General features: G+C 47.6%; 1 protein-coding gene across 1 annotated transcript in view; it reads left to right on the forward strand.

Annotated features, from left to right (window-relative positions):
• Positions 1–18,595, forward strand: part of VPS13D (vacuolar protein sorting 13 homolog D) — a 158,350-nt gene extending 139,755 nt beyond the window's left edge. Inside the window, exons 68-70 of the mRNA XM_060259106.1 lie at positions 9,576–9,707; positions 14,877–15,117; positions 16,369–18,595. Coding sequence (XP_060115089.1) covers positions 9,576–9,707; positions 14,877–15,117; positions 16,369–16,500 — 505 coding nt within the window. The 3' untranslated portion in view covers positions 16,501–18,595. The remainder of the gene's footprint in view (positions 1–9,575; positions 9,708–14,876; positions 15,118–16,368) is intronic.
• Positions 18,596–19,599: the final 1,004 nt, after the last annotated feature.

The following is a 19,599-nucleotide window of genomic DNA, read 5'->3' on the forward strand; positions in this document are numbered from 1 at the left end:
AATGAATAAAATAAACAATCAAAAAGTTTATTTGAAGATCCAGGTTTAAACCTTGTAATGGAGACTGCCCAAATCAGGTGTGAATAGGTTGTTCGATAAGTGAGATGCTACCACATAGAAGTCCCTGTTAGTACAGACCAACCCCATCACTTTGGAGAGAAGGTTAGGATTCCAGGAGTACTGGCTTCAGGAGACAACACGAAACTGCTTTGTATTGAATCAGTGTCTCAGGGTTGGCCTTGTCTGCTCTTTACTGGCCGTGGTTCTCAAGTAGTAGAAGTCTTTCCTTTCACAAGCTTCCCAGTCCTTATAACTGGTGGTGCTGGGGACTGAACCGGGGACTTCCTTCCTGCAGAACAGATGCTGTCGCACTGAGCCACAGCCAGGAGCACCATAAAACTAACAGCTGCATTGGGGCATAAGCTTTCATGGGTGCCAGAACCCGCTTCATCATTAGTGCAAAGTTTGAAATGTGATGTCTTGGACGAATGCATCAGTACTAACATGGCTACTTTCTTCCCACCCAAATTATGCTGGGTATGCATAGTAGCCAACAGACATCAACGCTCACCTTTTAAAAGAAAGCGTAACAGAAAGACCTTTCTCAGTTTAGTGTAGGGATGGTTCTCTCTTCCCTTAAACACGGCACAGCAGAATTTCCCTTTGGCAACAAACTGATCGGTCTCTAGTCCCCCTTCCCGCAGTCATCCATTTTCCAGGGTTCTCGAAATGAAAGAGCAAGGGGGGGGTGGGGTGTCTGTCTCGGCTGCTTCCTTTGTTGAATGTTTTGCAATGATTTACAAAGAAGACAACTTGTTTGTTAACAGGCCTTAAAAACATAGCTTGCCAAGCTGTCTCCTGGGGCTAGTTTGATCAGATGAATTCCACAAAGTCCTGAACAGCAAAGCTTTTAAATCAAAAGCAGCTCGCATAACTCGCATACATACCGAGCATTTGGCCTCGTATGCTAAGGGTTTCATTTACTGGTATTCAGCAGGTCTAGCTTACCGTGATGGAGATGGTGATGGCACTTTCTTCAAAGTCGACTTAGTGAAACGGTTTGCCAGGCGGGTGGGGAAATAGCAGGACGTGGTCTCGGCCTCGCAGGGAAAATTCCCAGTAGATCAGTGTTGAATCGGGCCAAGGAGATTATACAGCAACAAGTTTCTGAATGGCTTGGATGACCGGTGAAGATGGGAATTAGATTTTGTATGAGCCAGTTAAGGCAAGAGAGTAGCTGTCTCCCTAAGGCTGCCCAGGGTTTCCTTAATTGATGGGTCGGGGAGTCTCTCAGGTGAGTGACTTCAGTTCTGTGTTCTAAGACAAGCCTAATCCTTTCAACATGTGAAACTTTAAAAATGCAACAGTGGCTCAGAGCAAATGCAGAGTCCCTTTATCTTGCCAGTGAGAAACTACAGCCAGTCCAGAGAAGTATGGGGAAGGTAGTGTCTGAAATCTGTGACTGTCACAGGCTGTCCAATCTACAAGAGGATTCTGGCAAAAAAAAAAAAATTATATGTGCGTTCAACACGCACAACCCAAACGATCTAGAATGGTGATGGGTTTTCTTCCCTGGTTCTTCTTCAAGGCTGCCGCTGCTCCTGTTGTGTAACTGACCTTCCCCTCCCCCCCCCCCGTCTTCCAGCTGAAGGGGTTAATCCATCCAAAGGTGTTTGGCCACCTCATGAACAAGCAGTGTATTCTTCCTGATACTGTGGTGGAGTGGCTGAAGGTTCTAGCATTTCATGTCCTTCTTGCAGCCTGCCCTTCAGTCATGTTTGTGAACAAATCCATACATGAAACGTGCTAAAGCCCCTCTCTACAGGGACTTGAAACTTCCCCAACACAGTTTTTGCAGTAGAGGTTTTGTTTCGGGGCAGATTTTGAAAACACTCTCTACGCTGCCCCCAAACAAATGAAAGGTGGTTCAAGAAAGATTTTTTGCAGTCAGAAAATCTTCTGGCTTGTTTGTCCTCTGGTTCGTGTCCGATCTGAATCTTGCACCATGGAAGCCTATGTGATAGCCAGAAGTGTATGGATGAGGAACTGGAGCATAGACTTGGATTCCCAGGCATACCCAGCCAACACTGGGACCAGGTTTTTCAGATAAACTTTAGGGAAGGGGCCATAGCTCAATGGTAGAACATCTGTTTGATACAAGGGAGGTCCCTGGTTCTGTCTCCGGCATCTCCAGTTTAAGAGATCAGGTCATAGGGGATATGAAAGAGCTCTCTACCAGAGACCCTGGGGAGCTGCTGTCAGTCAGAGTAGACAATACTAAACTTGATGGACCAGGGTCTGATTCAGTACAAGGCAGATTCATCAAAGCATTCTCAGCAGCAAAGAAAGACGACAAAAAGAAATCTTTGCAATCCTTCTTCCCTTCCAAGCAGATCCCAAGACAACACTCTTCTGAAGGATCCAAGTGATCCCACCCCAGAACTTCCAACAGGAAGACAATCCCAAGCATCGTCAGACCTCTCCTCTTCCTTTGAGAATTCATAGAGAGCCCAATCCTTTGAACCATTGTTGATGGGGGTATTCTGGCTGTTTGTGCACCAGGAAGTACAAACAAGTTTGAATGTGTTCAAAAGACCGCTTCTCATAGATAGGCTCTTGGGGGTTTGATCATTAACCCTTCAGACAAGCTCACTGCCTTTTGGGGACCAAATACCCACCCAAACGTTTCTCCATGATGAGGGCAAACCAACACTGAACTTGTTCCATGGGAAGAGAGCTGCTCAAAGGTTTCTTTATAGGGTCTCACCGCCTTATTTTCCAAAAGGAGCTGCGACAGGAGAGTGATCACGAGCGAGTTACTGTGCAGTAAGCATTCTGGGATGGAAATGGGGTTGTAACAATTACTGCTACGCAGGCTGTTCAGCATCTTATCAATCTGACAGAGATTTAGCACCCTATCCCAGTCAAACTCAACAACAGGAAACCTCTCTCTTTTTTTCATCCCTCCTGGAGCAGTCTGTGCTTCAAGTATAAGGCTCTTCCATTTGGCCAGCAGTATTCATCAAGGTACTGCTGGCCATTAAACGAGCAGTGTTTTAGTTTGACCAGAACTTCAAAGTCTGTGGGGATGGGATGTACAGGCCGTGCAGTTCTGCCTTGAACATCTTGAACGCTGTGTCCTATTGAAGCTGACTAGAGAAGAGAATGTTGTGAATGACAGAGGAAGTCGCGCTCCACATTGTATTTATTTTTCCTCATAGAGACACTGTATGCAAGGCATGGGGAAATTGTCTTACTTTCCTATCAGCTGCTGAGAAAGCATTTGAAACTGGCTGCCTATCGATCACTGGTCGCTGATGTTTATTGACTGTTTATCCTCCCCTTAATAGCTTCATTTGATAGAGAATCTTTGTGAGCTGTACTTATAGCTATATTGGAGGGCAGTCATTTGTAATTTTCATAACATCTTTTGTGGTGTTGCTGAACGTGTCTACAGTAGACTGATTTCAGCTCTTAGGAGCGATGTACTTTGTATAGTAATAACTGTGTTTATTGCATTTCATGAAATAATTGTATTTATGGCTAGCATATTTACTGATGTAAAATTGTTATCGTTTCTTATGAAATAATTGCATGCTGCAATATTGGATATAGACAGGGCTTTTTGAGCAGGAACACACAGGCTGGCTCTGTGTCAGGAGGTGTGGCTTAATATGCAAATGAGTTCCTGCTGGGCTTTTTCTACAAAGAAGCCCTGTGTGAAACAATGGTGCTGTCAGGGTGTGTGGCCTAATATGCAAGTGAGCTTATGTTGGGCTTTTTCTAAAAAAAAAGCCCTGGATATAAATATTACTGTCCTACAGAGATCTTTGTTGTGTATTTGGTTTTTGATAGGCCTTGAATTCAGCAGGAGCTGACAGGAGCACAGCTCCTGAACCTTTCTGAGGGTTCCCCCTCCTCCTCCCCACCTACCTTGTCCATTGAATAGTAGATGCAGCTACATAACAATCCCTGGATTAGGAGAGCTGGCAGCCAGCCTGCCTCCAGGGGCTTTGCCATGCCCCCAGCAACCCTCAGTAATCCCTGGAGAAGCCCACACCACCCTTTCTCTACTTCTTATGTCATTTTGGGTGGCGGGCGGCTTGCTGGCCTTTTGAAGGGGGCGGGGTGGCCAAGGAGAGAGCCCCGGGTAAGCGAGACCTGCTTGGGCTGGCTGGATCTCTAGCCAGCCCAAGCAGGCCTCTCTTGCCTGGGGCTCTCCTTTCTTGTGTCAGATTGCTTTTAGCAGGTGGAGGGCAGCATATACTAATGAGTTATGCTAATGAGCTCTACCACCTATTTTTCTACAAAACAACCCCTGGTTTTTGACATCTTGAAGCTGTTGTGAACATGGGCAAGAGTGCCTTGGAAGCCATGCATATGGGAGTCCAGGACACACCTCAGCACAGGACACTTGCTTCAGGAGAATGATAGAGGTCTGGGATTTGATGTCCTCCATGAGATGTCAAGAAAGCAGACATTATGGTTTTGGTCCAGCTTCTGGTCTTGATGGTCTCTGGTCAGGGTCTTGTGAAAAGGGCATACTTCTGCACTAGGTCTCTGGAGAAAGTTGCTCCCTTTTCAAGGCCATTTGTGGTTATCTCACAGGGACCTTTGTGTATCTTTGCATTGGCGACCAGATCCCTCGAGGTTTGCTTCAAGGCGCAGGGCCAGCCTCGTCACTAGGCAAACTAGGCGATTGCCTAGGGTGCCGGCTTTCTGGATGCACAAAACTGGGCATCGCCCTTGTGACTCAGTGATGTTATCAGTGCAGGGGCAGCTCTAGAAGTTAGTTTTGCCTTGGTTGCCAGATAGTCTAGGACCGGCCCTGTCAAGGAGTAATGCCTGACACAGACCTTTAGTCTTCATAGTTGCCCAGCTAACCCAGGGAGCATGGTTGCTGGTCAGGTCTCAGGATTCTTGTAGCTCAGGGCCATCCTATTAGCTCTGCATGCTTTTCAAGACCAAACTGTGTGACCACCTGGATAAGAACACGGTGGCAGAGTCCCTGCCAAGGCCTTAAACCAACAGGAAGAACTAGTTACCACCCTGAGTTTCTTGTCTTTTTTTTTTTAACATGTGATAAGTTTATTTTAGAAATTCCAAGTTATACAGAACTTTGTTGGGTGAAGTAGTATCAAGTAGATTAATTCCATATAAAACAAAATTCTACTGTGCATAAAATACTATCGTATATAACATTGTAGAGCATCTTATTTAGCATTTAAGATAACATCCAGTTCGCTAAGATAAATAAATATCTTCTAAGGATAAATTAACTGGTAATTGGACTAGAATTTTGACTCTCTGAAGATGCAAAACAATTTGGCACTAACGTGTCAAGCAGTAAGAGGAATGTTTTTTTTTGTGTGTCGCATTCTGAAATGATGGAAATCCCCCTCGAATATCGTGGCTTGTTTTAATAGCCAACAAGTCAGCCCAGGGAAGTGTTTTGGGTCGGCACATATTGCTTGGCGCAACGCTTTCCCCCTCATGCCCAGCTCGGCCTGAACAGTGGCGCTCTGTCCTGCAGAATCACCGCTCTCCAGCTCTTCTTTTTTATTGCCTCCATTCACCAACACTCTTCCCCGCTGCGATGGGTGGACGCGAGGGCATTTCTCCCTTGTGCTGCTTTTATGTTCCCATTAAGAGCAAATCAGCAAATGTGTTGAGTTGAGTTTAATGTGACGCAGATGAGGGGCACACCAGGATTCATTTCTGCTCCGTGGATTTGGATTTCCTTCAGAGGTGGCTGGTTGTTTACTGAGCAATAGCATGAGACTGCAGGGCAGATTGTGGATGGGGGGCGGGAATTAGTTGTGTGGAATGCTGTTGTCCATCCAGGCTAGAGGGACCAGTTTGCCAGAAATTGGTGGCCTGCCCCAATTAAGACAACTCTTGTTAATACCAGCGGGACGCAATTTAGAATTGCCGTTGACCACCCCGTTACCATCACCATGAGATGCCTCGATTGCCTGGCTGAGCATCCTGGAACTAACGAGCAACAGCGAAGTGAGAAATGTCGCATTGGTGGGATAGAGAGGTGCCCACAGTTGCCCGGCAGCTGTGTGTGCTGTGGCTGTGTGTGAAGTGATATCAAGTCACTTCCAACTTAGGGGTGGCTTTACGAAAGAATGACCTGTAGAATGTCCTAGTATTACAGGCTTGCTTGCGTCTGCTACAAAATGTCAGGAGGTTTTTATTTATTTTATTTAGAGAGCCAGCTTGGTGTAGTGGTTAAGTGTGCGGACTCTTATCTGGGAGAGCCCGGTTTGATTCCCCCACTCCTCCATCTCCACAAACTGACCAAAGAAGCAACCAGGGAGGGGAAGGGAAACCAGGAGAGAAAGGGAGGAGGTAAGAGGAGTTGAAGTGCCACCGAATCCTTGACTTGTGGATCTCTTTTACTGTTTTACTGTATGAAATGAGGGATGAGAAGGATTGCCACCAGGCTTCTGCTAGGAGAGGCCATGGCTCAGTGGCTGAGTATCTGCCTACCACACAGAAAGCCCCTAGTTTAATCCCTGGCATATCCAAGTTTAAAAGGACCAAGCAGTAGATGATGGGGAAGTCCTCTGACTGAAGCCCCAGAAAGTCCCCGTCAGTCAGAGTAGACAAGGATGGTGTAGTGATTAAGTGTGCGGACTCTTATCTGGGAGAACCGGGTTTGATTCCCCGCTCCTCCACCTGCAGCTGCTGGAATGGCCTTGGGTTAGCCATAGCTCTCACAGGAGTTGTCCTTGAAAGGGCAGCCGCCGTTCCCTCTAAGCTGCAGGGTCTCATGAGCAAAAATGCTACTTTGTGAGCTACTGGCAGTAAAGTTGTGAGCCACTGCATAAATTATTGTTCTCTGGGGCCATTTTTCCTGAGCTAAGGCAGAAATGCGTGAGCTGGAGGCTAAAAGTCTGTGAGCTAGCTCACACTAAGCTTAGAGGGAACACTGGCTGTGAGAGCCCTCTCAGCCCCACCCATCTCACAGGGTTGTCTGTTGTGGGGGGAGAAGATATAGGAGATTGTAAGCCGCTTTGAGTCTCTGATTCAGAGAGAAGGGTGCGGTATAAATCTGCAGTCTTCTTTTTCTTTATTTCATTTTATTACATTTGTATCCCACCCTCCCCTGGCGGTTGCATTGCAGCAAATGTTCCTTTACGTGACGGCAGTATATGCACAGTCGAGTTCAGCCGGGAACCTTTTCCTTTGGTGTCGGAGCCCCGTAATGCCGCCGATGCAGGCGAAAGGAGCGCTTGAGGAGGCGGAGTGAGGCAATGAAAGAAGGGCCTGTGCTTCTTCACCACTAGAACCCACATTGCTGAGGAGGGGAGGGGGCAGTTGGAGGGAGGAAACTAGCCCCTGGAGAAAACATCTGCAAAAAGCCAGTCGCTCGTGTGTGCCTCTGCCAAAAGGTTTAAGCAGAAAGCTCAGTGCGAAGCAAGGCTCTTTGGATCAAATGGACAGCAGCCGCCCTTCAGTCTAGGAGAGGAAAGCAAGAACAGGCAGGGGCCCAAAATAAATGGCCAAGACTGTGGCTCGGCTATAGGGCTTCCAACCTCCGAGCGGAGCCAGGAGATTTCCTGGAATGACGACTGATCCCCAGACTACAACAATCAGTTCCCCAGGAGAAAATGACTGCTTTGGAGGGTGTGCGGTCCGTGATATTTATATCCTGCTGAGAGCCCCACCCTTCTACAAACCCCGCCCTTCCCAGACTCCACCCCCCAGATCTCCAGGAATTTCCCAACCCCGATTTGGCAGCCCAATAGTCGTGCATTTGGAGGGACACCTTTCTGCAGAGGGAATCCCCAAGATGCTGGCAGTGAAGCCGCGGGAGACAGAGCAGAGAATGAGAGCAGGACTGGCTTTCCACCAAAGTAAAATTTAGGATAGCATCCAGGAAACCCCACAAGCATGAGTCCGTGGTGGGTGGGTCAGCTGCCTGTTTACTGGAGGTATCCTAGTCAGTGTTCCCTTTAAGCTGAGTTAGCGTGAGCTAGCTCGCAGATTTTTAGCCTCCAGCTCACACATTATGTCTTCGCTCAGGAAGAACGACCCCAGAGCACACTAATTGATGCAGTAGCTCACAGCTTTAATGGCAGTAGCTCACAAAGTAGAATTTTTGCTCACAAGACTCTGCAGGTTAAAGGGAACATTGATCCGAGTGACCACTAAGCACCCTGGAATCTTGAGCTGCTTCATCGCTCGTGTTTATATCCCGCCCCTTCTTCCAGGTTGCTCACACCCGGTTCGTTCTCCTCTGCTGCAAGGTTTGAGAGGAGACAGAGCCCCACGGTACAGCCTTGTCGGTGAGCTTTTGGGGGAAACTGCATTGCATATATGGACAGAGGGCTCTTTGCCTCCCTCTTAACCTTGAATGCACATCAGGCTGTCTTATATGGAGTTCAAACCCTTGGTCTGTCAAAGTCAGCATTGTCCACGCCGGGGTGGCCAAACTTGCCTCATGTAAGAGCCACATAGAACAAACATCAGATGTTTAAGAGCCACAAGACATGAGGGTTGAGTTGGTCTTCCCCTTTTTATTCATCCTCTGTGCTTTGACCATACAAGATTGGGATTGGATGGGAGCTTTGGTGGTGGTCTAGTCCAGTGGCTCCCAACATTTTTGGCACCAGGGAACGGTTTCATGGAGGACCATTTTTCCACGGACCGGTGGAGTGGTGGTGCTGAGGTTTTTGCCGCACCAGGCTGCCTGCCCCGCCCCTGCCCTGGGGGTTGTCAAATGAGGGGTAGGTGAAGGTTGCTGCTGCGCTGCCCCTTCCCGCTCACCCAGGCCCCAGGCGGATGAAAGAGGTGAGCCAATTTGCTGTAGTGATTAAGTGTGCAGACTCTTATCTGGGAGAACTGGGTTTGATTCCCCACTCCTCCACTTGCACCTGCTGGAATGGCCTTGGGTCAGCCATAGCTCTGGCAAAGGTTGTCCTTGAAAGGGCAGCTGCTGTGAGAGTCCTCTCAGCCCCACCCAGCTCACAGGGTGTCTGTTGTGGGGGAGGAAGATAAAGGAGATAGTGAACCGCTCTGAGACTGAGATTCGGAGTGGAGGGCGGGATATAAATCCAATATCTTCTTCATCTTCTTTGAAGCAAGGCCTCACTGCCTCTTGCATCCGCTCAGATCCCGGGCTGAAGGGGTGGTGCGGTGCCTCTGCCTCACTCCGCAGTCTGGTTGCTAAAAGGCCATGGACTGATACCAGTCCGCGGCCCATGGGTTGGGGACCCCTGGTCTAGTCTATTCCCTTTGGCTCAGTGCAGGAGTATGCAACAAACACCCTCTTGTGCTTTTCTGCAGCAGCGGACAGCAGGTTAGCCCGCAGTGAATGAACACAGCCGGCAGAGCTTTCCGCAATATGTTGAGGCGACACTTTGGAGGGTGACCCTGTGGCCTGAGGCAAGGGATGTTGCGTGGATGCCCCTCTTTTTCCTCTGACCTGTGTTGGAGGGCATGGCCTCGCCGTCCTCAGAACGTTAAAAGCGAGAGCTTTGTTCAGCTTTGCCACCGAACTTTCCTGTGTGCCGTTCCTCGAGTTCCCTGTTTCTAAACCGACTCTTGTGTGTCTTTGGCAGGACGCAGGCGGAGAGAGTGAGAAAGCCTCGGTGCTGCCGGGGGCCGCAGGGGCTCTTGCCCCGCTATTCCGAGAGCCAGGCAGAAGGGCAGGAGCAGCTCTTCAAACTGGCAGACAACATCCAGGACGAGTTGTAAGTACCCGTGTGCTCCCTTTGTTAAGGTATTTGGTGTATATCGTGCCAGTCCTAGACTGCAAAAAAGACAAGGTGGGAAAGGAGTCCTCACTTGGCACAACATTATTTCTTTCCAGAAGCTGTCCCGGTCATCTCCTTGTCGGATGACTTTTCCCTTTCTTTTGAAGGCCACTCACAGGCTAGAGTCAGCTGGTCGCAACACCACTGCTGTGATTCCCATTGGCTTTAGCCGTTCCAGTGAGATAACTCACTGAAAATGTCAAGACAGTGTGCGATTGCAATAAAAAAGGCCAACGCCATGCTGGGAATTATTAGGAAGGGAATTGAAAACAAATCAGCCAGTATCATAATGCCCCTGTATAAATCGATGGTGCGGTCTCATTTGGAATACTGTGTGCAATTCTCGTCACCGCACCTCAGAAAGGATATTATAGCATTGGGAAAAGTGCAGAAAAGGGCAACTAGAATGATTAAAGGGTTGGAACACTTTCCCTATGAAGAAAGGTTAAAACGCTTGGGGCTCTTTAGCTTGGAGAAACGTCGACTGCGGGGTGACATGATAGAGGTTTACAAGATAATGCATGGGATGGAGAAAGTAGAGAAAGAAGTCCTTTTCTCCCTTTCTCACAATACAAGAACTTGTGGGCATTCAGTGAAATTGCTGAGCAGTCAGATTAGAACGGATAAAAGGAAGTACTTCTTCACCCAAAGGGTGATTAACATGTGGAATTCACTGCCACAGGAGGTGGTGGCGGCTACAAGCATAGCCAGCTTTAAGAGGGGATTGGATAAAAATATGGAGCATAGGTCCATCAGTGGCTATTAGCCACAGTATATATGTGTGTGTGTGTGTGTGTATACACACACACATATATATTGGCCACTGTATGACACAGAGTGTTGGACTGGATGGCCTGATCCAACATGGTTTCTCTTATGTTCTCTTATGCTCCGCTCTTTCGTCACCTTGGCCTGTTTGTCCTGCTCTTCTTCACCCCCTCCTCCCCCCCCAAATGAAAACAGTTGGAAAGAATTTAATTCCCAGGTTGCACTCCCATGTCTCTGTCTTGTTTTCTAGACTTTATGCAAGAGGAAGAAGATGATGATATTGGACACCTCACAGGGTGTCTGTTGTGGGGTGGGGAAAAGGTAAAATGAGATTGCGATCTCTCTGAGATTCAGAATATTAGGCGGGATATAAATCCAATATTATCATCATCATCTTGTTCTTCTTCATCATCATCATCTTCTTCCCTTTGAGGCACTCAGCAGAAAATATGCTTCTCCCCTCCCCCTTTTCTATCCTCACAACAATCCTGTGAGGTAGGCTAGCTGAGAGGGTGTGACTGCCCAGCCTCACCCACCAACCTTCACAGCAGCACGAGGATTTTAACATGGGTCCTCCAGGTCTTCTTCAAGCCTCTCCAACCCCTCTTGCCCCTTCAGCCCTCCACTAAGTTGCTTGGTGGATCTCGAACTTTTCAGGCATCCAGGTCATGAAACCAGCCCCAGTTCCTGTCGTGGGAAGCAGGCTACGAACATGAGGCCTCTTGACTTTTATCCTGCTATTGTGATTTTTTTTTTAAGGAATGACTGAAAGGGCTTAACGATTTGCATATTTTCTTCAGAGTTAAATCCATAAAAGCGAGCTTTTAATACCTCGCTCTACTGTTCTGGTTAAATGTTTCCACATTTTTTTCCAGCGAGACCCACTGTTTCACTTCTGGAAAATGTTGTTGTGTAATTAAATTACTTCCTGATGGTCGAGGTTTTGTTGGGGGGAGGTGGGGGGGGAGAGCCTATATATTCTTTGGAGACTTTTCTTGCCTCTACTTTGTTCTGCACAGACCATGTTTTGGGTTTTGCTTGTTTTTTTTTTCTCTTTTTGGCAATTTTTAAGACATGGCTATAAATGCAGAGAAAGGGTGGGGTTGGAGCGAGACACAGCAAAAAACTCTCTTCAGGGTTCACCAGAAGGTTTTGGCAACGTGTCCCGGAGGGGAAGGTACATGTCAACAAGGGGAAAACGAACAATGATGGGTGACTCAGAATAAAACACAGAGCTCTCGTTTGGGATTTTCCAACAAGCAAGTTTGCAAAAGCGGCTCTTGCGCTTAGAGGGCTACCTGTCCGTATATTGAGAGCCAGCTCAGTGTAGTGGTTAAGAGCGGCAGACTCTAATCTGGAGAACCGGGTTTGATTACCTGCTCCTCCACATGCAGCCAGCTGGGTGACCTTGGGTCAGTCATCATTCTCTCAGCCCCACCTCACAGCAGGGTGTCTGTCGTGGGGAGAGGAAGGGAAGGAGACTGTAAGCCGCTCTGAGATTGCTTCCGGTAGTGAAAAGTGGGGTATAAATACCAACTCTCCTTCTCTGGTATGCCTGGCCTATAGTTGAATCGACTGAGATTCCTTTTTGTAAAAAATTAGTCAAACCCATTTGGTTATTTGTAGCAGGAAGGTGGGCCTCCCCCCCTCCCCCGCTGTTAAACACAGCCACATTCCAGGTATGCAGTCCCAACCCATCCCAAAGCCTCCTATACAGACTGATTAGCCAGTCTTTTGTGGAATATGCTCTGAATTTCAAGCCATAGTAAGCCCCCACACCAAGCCTCCCCTCTTTCCATCAGAATAATATGGCATTAGTGTTTCCAATATCCAGGTGGGGCCTGGAGATCTCTCCAGTTCCCCCAGAGAAAATGACTGCTTTGGGGGGGGGGCGTGGACTCTGTAGCTTTATACTCTGCTAAGATTCCCTCCCCCCAAAAAAATCTGCAAGCTTTGCCCCCCAAATCTTCAGTTATTTCCCAGCCCAGAGCTGGCAAACCAAACTTGGTGGTGGAGCAGTTCTGCACCACTACAAGTGAAACTTCTGTCTTTCCTGAGGCAGGGGGAGCGGGGCATGTGTGCAAATTGTGGAATTTCCTCCCTTGCATGCCTGATGCACCCTGTCTCCAGACATAGAGGAAATTGCTTCTCTCTGCCAATGGCAGAATAACAACATTGTGTCTGTCCCTTTTATTGTTTGCTAAGGGCTATTTTCTTCTTTTTTTAAAAAAACAAAAAACACTAGACTTTTTGGAATTTTAGCACACTTTTGCAAATGGCTTGTGTGGTCCCTAAGTTAACTGGGACCCCAAAGTGTAGGCTTTTGTCCTCAGGCTAGCTTACTGGAGAGCCAGTTTGGTGTGGTGGTTAAGTGTGCAGACTCTTATCTGGGAGAACCGGGTTGAGTCCCCACTCCTCCACTTGCAGCTGTTGGAAAGGCCTTGGGTCAGTCATAACTCTCTTAGAGCTGTTCTTGAAAAGGCAGCTTCCAGGAGAGCTCTCTCAGCCGCACCCACCTCACAGGGTGTCTGTTGTGGGGGAAGAAGATAAAGGAAATTGTAAGCTGCTCCGAGTCTCTGATTCAGAGAGAAAGGCGGGGTATAAATCTGCAGTCTTCCTCCTTGGAGGTGTCCTGCCACTGACTCCATCCCCTGCTGATAGCCATCGACAGGCTGTTCTTTCCTCAGGCTCCTCTTCCTTGTCTGCTCACTGTTATCCAGCTAGGCCTGGTGCCTGTGCAACATCCGCCTTCCTCTTTCCATAACCTTTGGACGGTAGATCTTTCTTGAAAGGGATTGATTTGTCATCTTTACTTGCGATGCGTCAAGTCGCATCAGATCCTCCTGGCTAGATTGGGGTTGCTCGACTTCACGCTTGCCGTTTAGTTTATTGAGAAAGCTGTCTTGTAGACAGTGGAAGAAAGATGAGGTGAACATGCATGAGAATAAGAAGCCCAGCATTTAAAAAATAATAATGAAAGGAAGGAGACCCATGCCTTTTTGGATCAACAGATCGATTTGAGCATCACATTGTCTACAGGAGATTGTAAGCTGCTCCCTGGTCTGGGTGGGCATGCTGTTTGCCTTTGAGCGCTTGAGCGCTCCCAGACTGTTTCTGCTCACCTAAACATGCTGGGAGAATTGTTTCTTCCAGCATGAGCAGGCGCAAGTCCCCAGCCTCCTGTTTCACAGTCACCCTCAATATCAGGGTGTGAAACTACCGGACAGTGGAAATCGTGTACCCCAATGGAAGCCAGGGTACCATCCCCTGCTTTGATGCCTCCGTAAACCCTGCAAAAAGAGTCCAACCTTTCTTTCTCCTGCTGAAGTGTAGGGTTGTAGGGCAGAAGGAGAAGGGTTAAGGGGAGGGGCTGTGGCTCATCGTTAGAGCCCCAGCTTTTGCATGCAGAAGGTCCCCAGGTTTAGTTCCCGACATGTCGTTAAAAGGACCAGGCGGTAGGTGATGGGAAAGACCCTGGAGAGCCACTGCCAGTTGGACTGATTCAGTAGAAGGCAGCTTCATATGTTTGTATATTAAGTTCAACCATCGCCCACCGATCCCCTCCAGTAAGCGCGACTCTGCATTTGTATCACGCAGAGCCTTAGGAAACCTGTTTACCTTCTAGAATGTGGGTCTCCCTGCTCCACCCTCCCCTAGATTCCAAGGTCAAATGTGCCAAGCCTTGGTTTCTCCTTTTAGCCTGGTAAGACAGCATCCACTGGTGAGAGGGACCACCTAGTTTAGCCCAGCCAAATCTGGTGGGTGTTTTCTGTTCCCTTCTCTCCTCCACCCAAGGACAGGGGCATGAAAGGGGCAGTATGTCTTAAGCCAGCTGGAATAGCTCTTCAGCAGCCTTCATATCCCTCTTGGATGGGGCTGTGAATTCTCTAGGCTGAGCGGGCACAGTGGGCTTCATAAGCTGTTTTTCAAAGGGCCACACTGAAGACTAACTCCGGAAAAAGGAGCTCTGCGTAATCCCTGGTCACTCGTGGCAATTCACCCTTGCAAATGGCAGATCCTGGCTTCCCTTCCTTTCTTTGCTTTTGCATGACTTTTTCTTTTTTCTTTTCCTTGACAATTGAAATTTATCCTTTGGAGGTTTTCTAGCGCCAAAGGCTTGGGGGAGTTTAGAATCAGAATCTAGAGCCGAGCACAAGGCTCTGACTTTGCATCCTGATTTTAATCTGTTTCTAACTGTTCAATTGTTTTATCACTATCTGTTTGACTGTTTTACTGTCAGTTTGATTGTTTTATTGTGCTGGAACCTGTCCTGAGCCCATTATGGGAAAGGGCGGGCTATAAATCCACAAAAATAGATAAATAAATCCTTTATTGCAGCTTCATCGCTGTGGAGAATATCGACAGCTACTGCGTGATCATTTCCTCCAAAGCTGTTTATTTCCTCAAGAGTGGGGACTATGTGGACCGCGAGGCCATTTTCCTGGAGGTCAAGTATGGCGACCTCTACCATTGCCTTATCTCGAAGGACCACGGGAAGGTCTACATCCAGCTGACCAAGAGAGCTGTCAATTCAAGCAGCGGTGTGTCTATGCCTGGCCCGTCACATCAGAAGCCCATGGTGAGGAGAGTGCTGTTGCCTTCGATCAGATATTCTCTAGGTGTGGGCTGGGGGGAAGAGGATTTTGGTTGGGGATGTTTTTCCCTTCATTTCCCAGAATCCAGTGCTTCTGTGGGAGGTGCCCCAAGCTGAGGGGCTGACTTGGTCAGACACCTGCCCCCCCCCCCCCTTCAAGTCCCAGAAGGAACTGAACAATCAGGAGCTAAAATAAATTTAGGTAAGGGTGGGGTTGTGTCTGTTCTTTGATATTTGCAGGTATCCTGACACCATGAAACACTAACAGAACACCTAACTTGAGTAAGAACATCCAAAGGATGGGCCCTGCTGGAAAAGATCAGTGGTCCATCTGGTCCAGCATCCTGTTTCACACAGTAGCCAATCGGATGCCCTGGAGGGCCAAACAGACAGGGCACAGAGGCCAAGACTTCTCTGATATTGCCTCCTAACACTAGGACTCAAGAGGTTTACCATCTCTGAACATGAAGGTTCCCATTAGTCCCTACCCATGACTAACAGCCAATGATGACTCTAACTTCAAGAATTTGTTTATACGTCTTTAAAGCCATTCATGCTGCTGCCATTGTTACGCCCATTGGCAGTGAATTCCACAATTTAATTGAAGGAGAATGTGTCTTCGAGCCGCAGCTGACTCAGGGTTGACCCCATCCATGGGGCGTCCCACGAAAAAGACCATTGGAGGTGATTCGCCATTGTCTTCTTCCACATGGCAACCCCAGACTTCCTTGGTGGTCTTCCATCCGAGTACTAACCGAAGCCACCCCTGCTTAGCTTCCAAGTTCTCACGCACTTGAAATAAGCTGGGCTGCTCAGGCTGCTTTAATTACTTTTATTTTAAGATGGAGCCTCATCTGATTATTTTTAAAGCAACCTGTAACTGGATGATTTACATTAATCCTGGCAGGGCTGTTTGGGACCTATACCAATGACTAGAAAAAGACAACTGCGGATTTATACCCCACCCTTCTCTCCGAATCAGAAACTCAGGGCGGCTTGCACTCTCCTATATCTTCTCCCCCCACAACAGGCAACCCTGTGAGGTGGGTGAGGCTGAGAGAGCTCTCACAGCAGCTGCCCTTTCAAGGACAACTCCTGCAATAGCTATGGCTGGCCCAAGGCCATTCCAGCAGCAATAAGTGGAAGAGTCAGGAATCAAACGTGGTTCTCCCCAATAAGAGTCCGCACACTTAGGCACTACACCAAACTGACTATTATTTCTTTATTTCATGGCAGGTGCACGTGAAGTCCGAGGCCCTCGCCGTGAAGCTGTCCCAAGAAATCAACTATGCAAAGAGCCTTTTCTACGAACAGCAGCTGATGTTAAGATCCAGCGAGCATCACGAACAACTGGAGTTGGACTCGTGACCTCCATGGAAGCCCCGACGTGGGGGGGGGGGATGTTTCCCCCTCGGCTCAGTAAAAGGCAGCTGCCGGTTGTTAGAAGGTGTGTTCCGTGAGGCTGATGAGCCCAAGGCTGTGGAAACAAAGGTCCTCTGCGGCACAGGGCCCTTAAGATTGAGAGTGAAGGCCCATTTGAAGTATCTTTAGCTATAGGAAAAAGCCCTGTATTTTCTTACTGTTTGAAGTGTGTATAAATACTTGTACACATACATATATATATATATATATACACATATATATATATGTACAACTGTGTTTAGTGTAAATAAGAAAGTCGTAAAGCAAGTTGCTAGGGTGTATAAAGGTCTATTTCATGTAAAGAAATTAAAGAAAGGGTTTTATTGAGTCTCTTATTGCACTGATTTGCAAGCCTTTGAAACAGCACATTTTTCCCCTCAAAGAGATGAGAAGGGACTGTGAATGGAGGACGGCTGGAAGGCCTAAGAGGGTTGCAGGCGTCGGTGGGTGATCTGCGAAGGTCATCGTGGGCAAGACCTATTGCCTTTAGTGCCCTGCTGTAGAGCCTAAGTCTTTCTTGTCTTCCTGTTTACGTGATGGATTTACTGCCCTTTGCCCAAACCCATTGGAAGCCGCACAGACAGGGTCTCCCTCCAAAAGTTGCAATGGACCACCGACTTCACTCCGCGAAAACATCCTGCCGTTGACGAAACCAGCATGTACCAGTAAGTGAGAAGCTCATGCAACGTGGAAAAACTCCCCCCCCCCTCAAAAAAAGTACTTTTGTGAGATTGTTGGGGGAGGGAAATCAACAGTCTCACTTTGGAGTTTTAACAGGGATACTTTTTGTAGGAAAGATGCAGTATTAAGCCTTTTTTTTAAACTTAGAATGGTGGAAGTATCGACCTGTAAGCAGAAAACAGACTCGGCGCCCTGACCAGGAGAAAAGACTGGATCTAAGAAAAACGATAACTGCCCTTGCGGGGAAGTAAGCCCAAACTTGTAAAAAAAGAAAAAAGTCAAATCGCAGACGTGTGGTTTGAATCAGCATTTAATTGTCAGTACTGCCATATCTTTGACTTCACATTCTTTTGATGATAGCATTGTCGGAAGGGGCCAGGCATTCTACATATGCTTATTTATTTCTCTCCCCGCCCCACCCCCCAGGCTACAATCCCAGGGAAGTCACGTCTCTGATCAGCTTCAAGTAGGTTTCACTCTTGTGGCTTGAGGCGTAACCGAACAGGCTGTTGTTTTGTAACTCACGTACCATGCCGAACGCTGCATCTCGACCACCCTTTCAGCCGCCTGTACAAGTGGAACGTCCCATCTGCCTCAACAGTAGGGCTTTTTTTTCGTAGCAAGAACTCCTTTGGATATTAGGCCACGCACCCCTGATGTAGCCAATCCTCCAAGAGCTTACAGCAGGCCCTGTAAGAAGAGCCCTGTAAGCTCTTGAAGGATTGGCTACATAAGAGGGGTGTGGCCTAATATGCAAAGGAGTTCCTGCTACAAAAAAAAAACCCTGCTCAATAGGCATAACCTCTGGGTTAATAGATAGCAACAAAGATGCTTGCTTGGTTTCTCTGAGAAAGCAGGTCTGCTTTTTTGGGGATGGGGGGTGGGAATGTAGCACGGGAAGCATATTGGGTTTGTTTCTAAGATGTCACCCCCCCAAAGCAAGGCGTCCCTGGCTTCCCTCTGAATTATCATGATGGTTGTTCTGTCCAAAGAGTATTTTCATGCAACCCAAGTGGGGTAGAATACAGCTGCATCCTCTCAATGTAATATCCGGTGCCGAGTCGAAAGTGTGTGTGAATTGCCTCTCTTCTCCGTGAGGGCTTGAATCAGTGCTTGAATTGTGCAGATGGTTTTTGATGCAGCCGTTTTCCATGTACACATCTCTGTATATTTTCCTGTGTGTTGCAGTTTCTTTTTTTGGACAGTCCTACTCAAGTGCTTTAGCTGAATCATTCAGCCCCCGTCGCCCTTCAATACCGCTTGCTGAGGAAATTGGGTCCCAAAATCGATAAGTCAAATCCATGTGAGGGTGCAAAAGACAAGGTGACATTAATAAACAAAATCCTGAATGTATGAATCAGCCGGAAAAATGTTTTTATGTCTGTCGTTTTTATTTATGTTATTTTTAGTCCGCCTTTTTCACTTGGACTCAAGGTGGAGTACAACACAGCAAGTCACAGCAGGATGGGACATTCGGCAAACCATGCAATAGAGATTAGGGATGTAAAACCGAGCAAAAGTCTAAAAATGGAATTGAAGCGAAACATAAACATTAACGCAACACATTAAATGACGCAAAAAACAATGTGCCTCCTAAGCTAGCTTATGAGGCTTCTGCGTCAAGAAGTTACTTGCAACTATTTGCATAGAGTAGAGTGAGTAAATTCCATTTTAGGTTCCTGAGCAAGCTGAGGCACAATCTGCTGGCAGCATCTTCCACCCAAAGCTGAGATAAGGAAGAGGGTACAGCTAGGTTTGTCCTCCATGTTGGTGGAAAGTTTGCTCCTCTCCTTCTTCCCACAAAAAAGTTCTTCATGTACAACTCTACACAGTGACCTGGACTGGGTATTTTGACACAGATTAACCTGGCTGTGGCTTGTCTGTAAAAAGGGGACCCAGTGGAGCTTCTGGTACCTGGAGCGTCATTAGTTGCATCAGCCCACAACAAATTGGTAGCGTGGGAGAATCTTCTCAAGGTGGAAGGTAGCATGAAAGTGGTCAAAGCAGAGAGGAGAGCAGCAAGTTCCTTTAACATGCATTATTTGGTTGGCCAGCATAATTCAGAAAATAAGGAGCCACCATAATGGTAGGGTTCTCAGAGGGTCTGGTGCACAAACATGGTCATGATGCCCTGCAGGCTTGAAGGCTTCCCATGTACTGGCTTAAACCCCCAGGGATCATGTAGCCCAATTTTTGCCAGGAGGAGACATAATTCAACCAAGTAGACTGCCCAAACAGATGAGTGTTTCCAGCTTGCAAAACAAAATGTCTTCTTTCAGTAGTGAACATAAGAGAAGCCATGTTGGATCAGGCCAATGGCCCATCCAGTCCAACACTCTGTGTCACACAGTGGCCAAAAAACCC

This window comes from Heteronotia binoei, chromosome 18 (genome assembly GCF_032191835.1).
Source record: "Heteronotia binoei isolate CCM8104 ecotype False Entrance Well chromosome 18, APGP_CSIRO_Hbin_v1, whole genome shotgun sequence".
In the NCBI taxonomy this organism is placed as follows: Eukaryota; Metazoa; Chordata; class Lepidosauria; order Squamata; family Gekkonidae; genus Heteronotia; species Heteronotia binoei.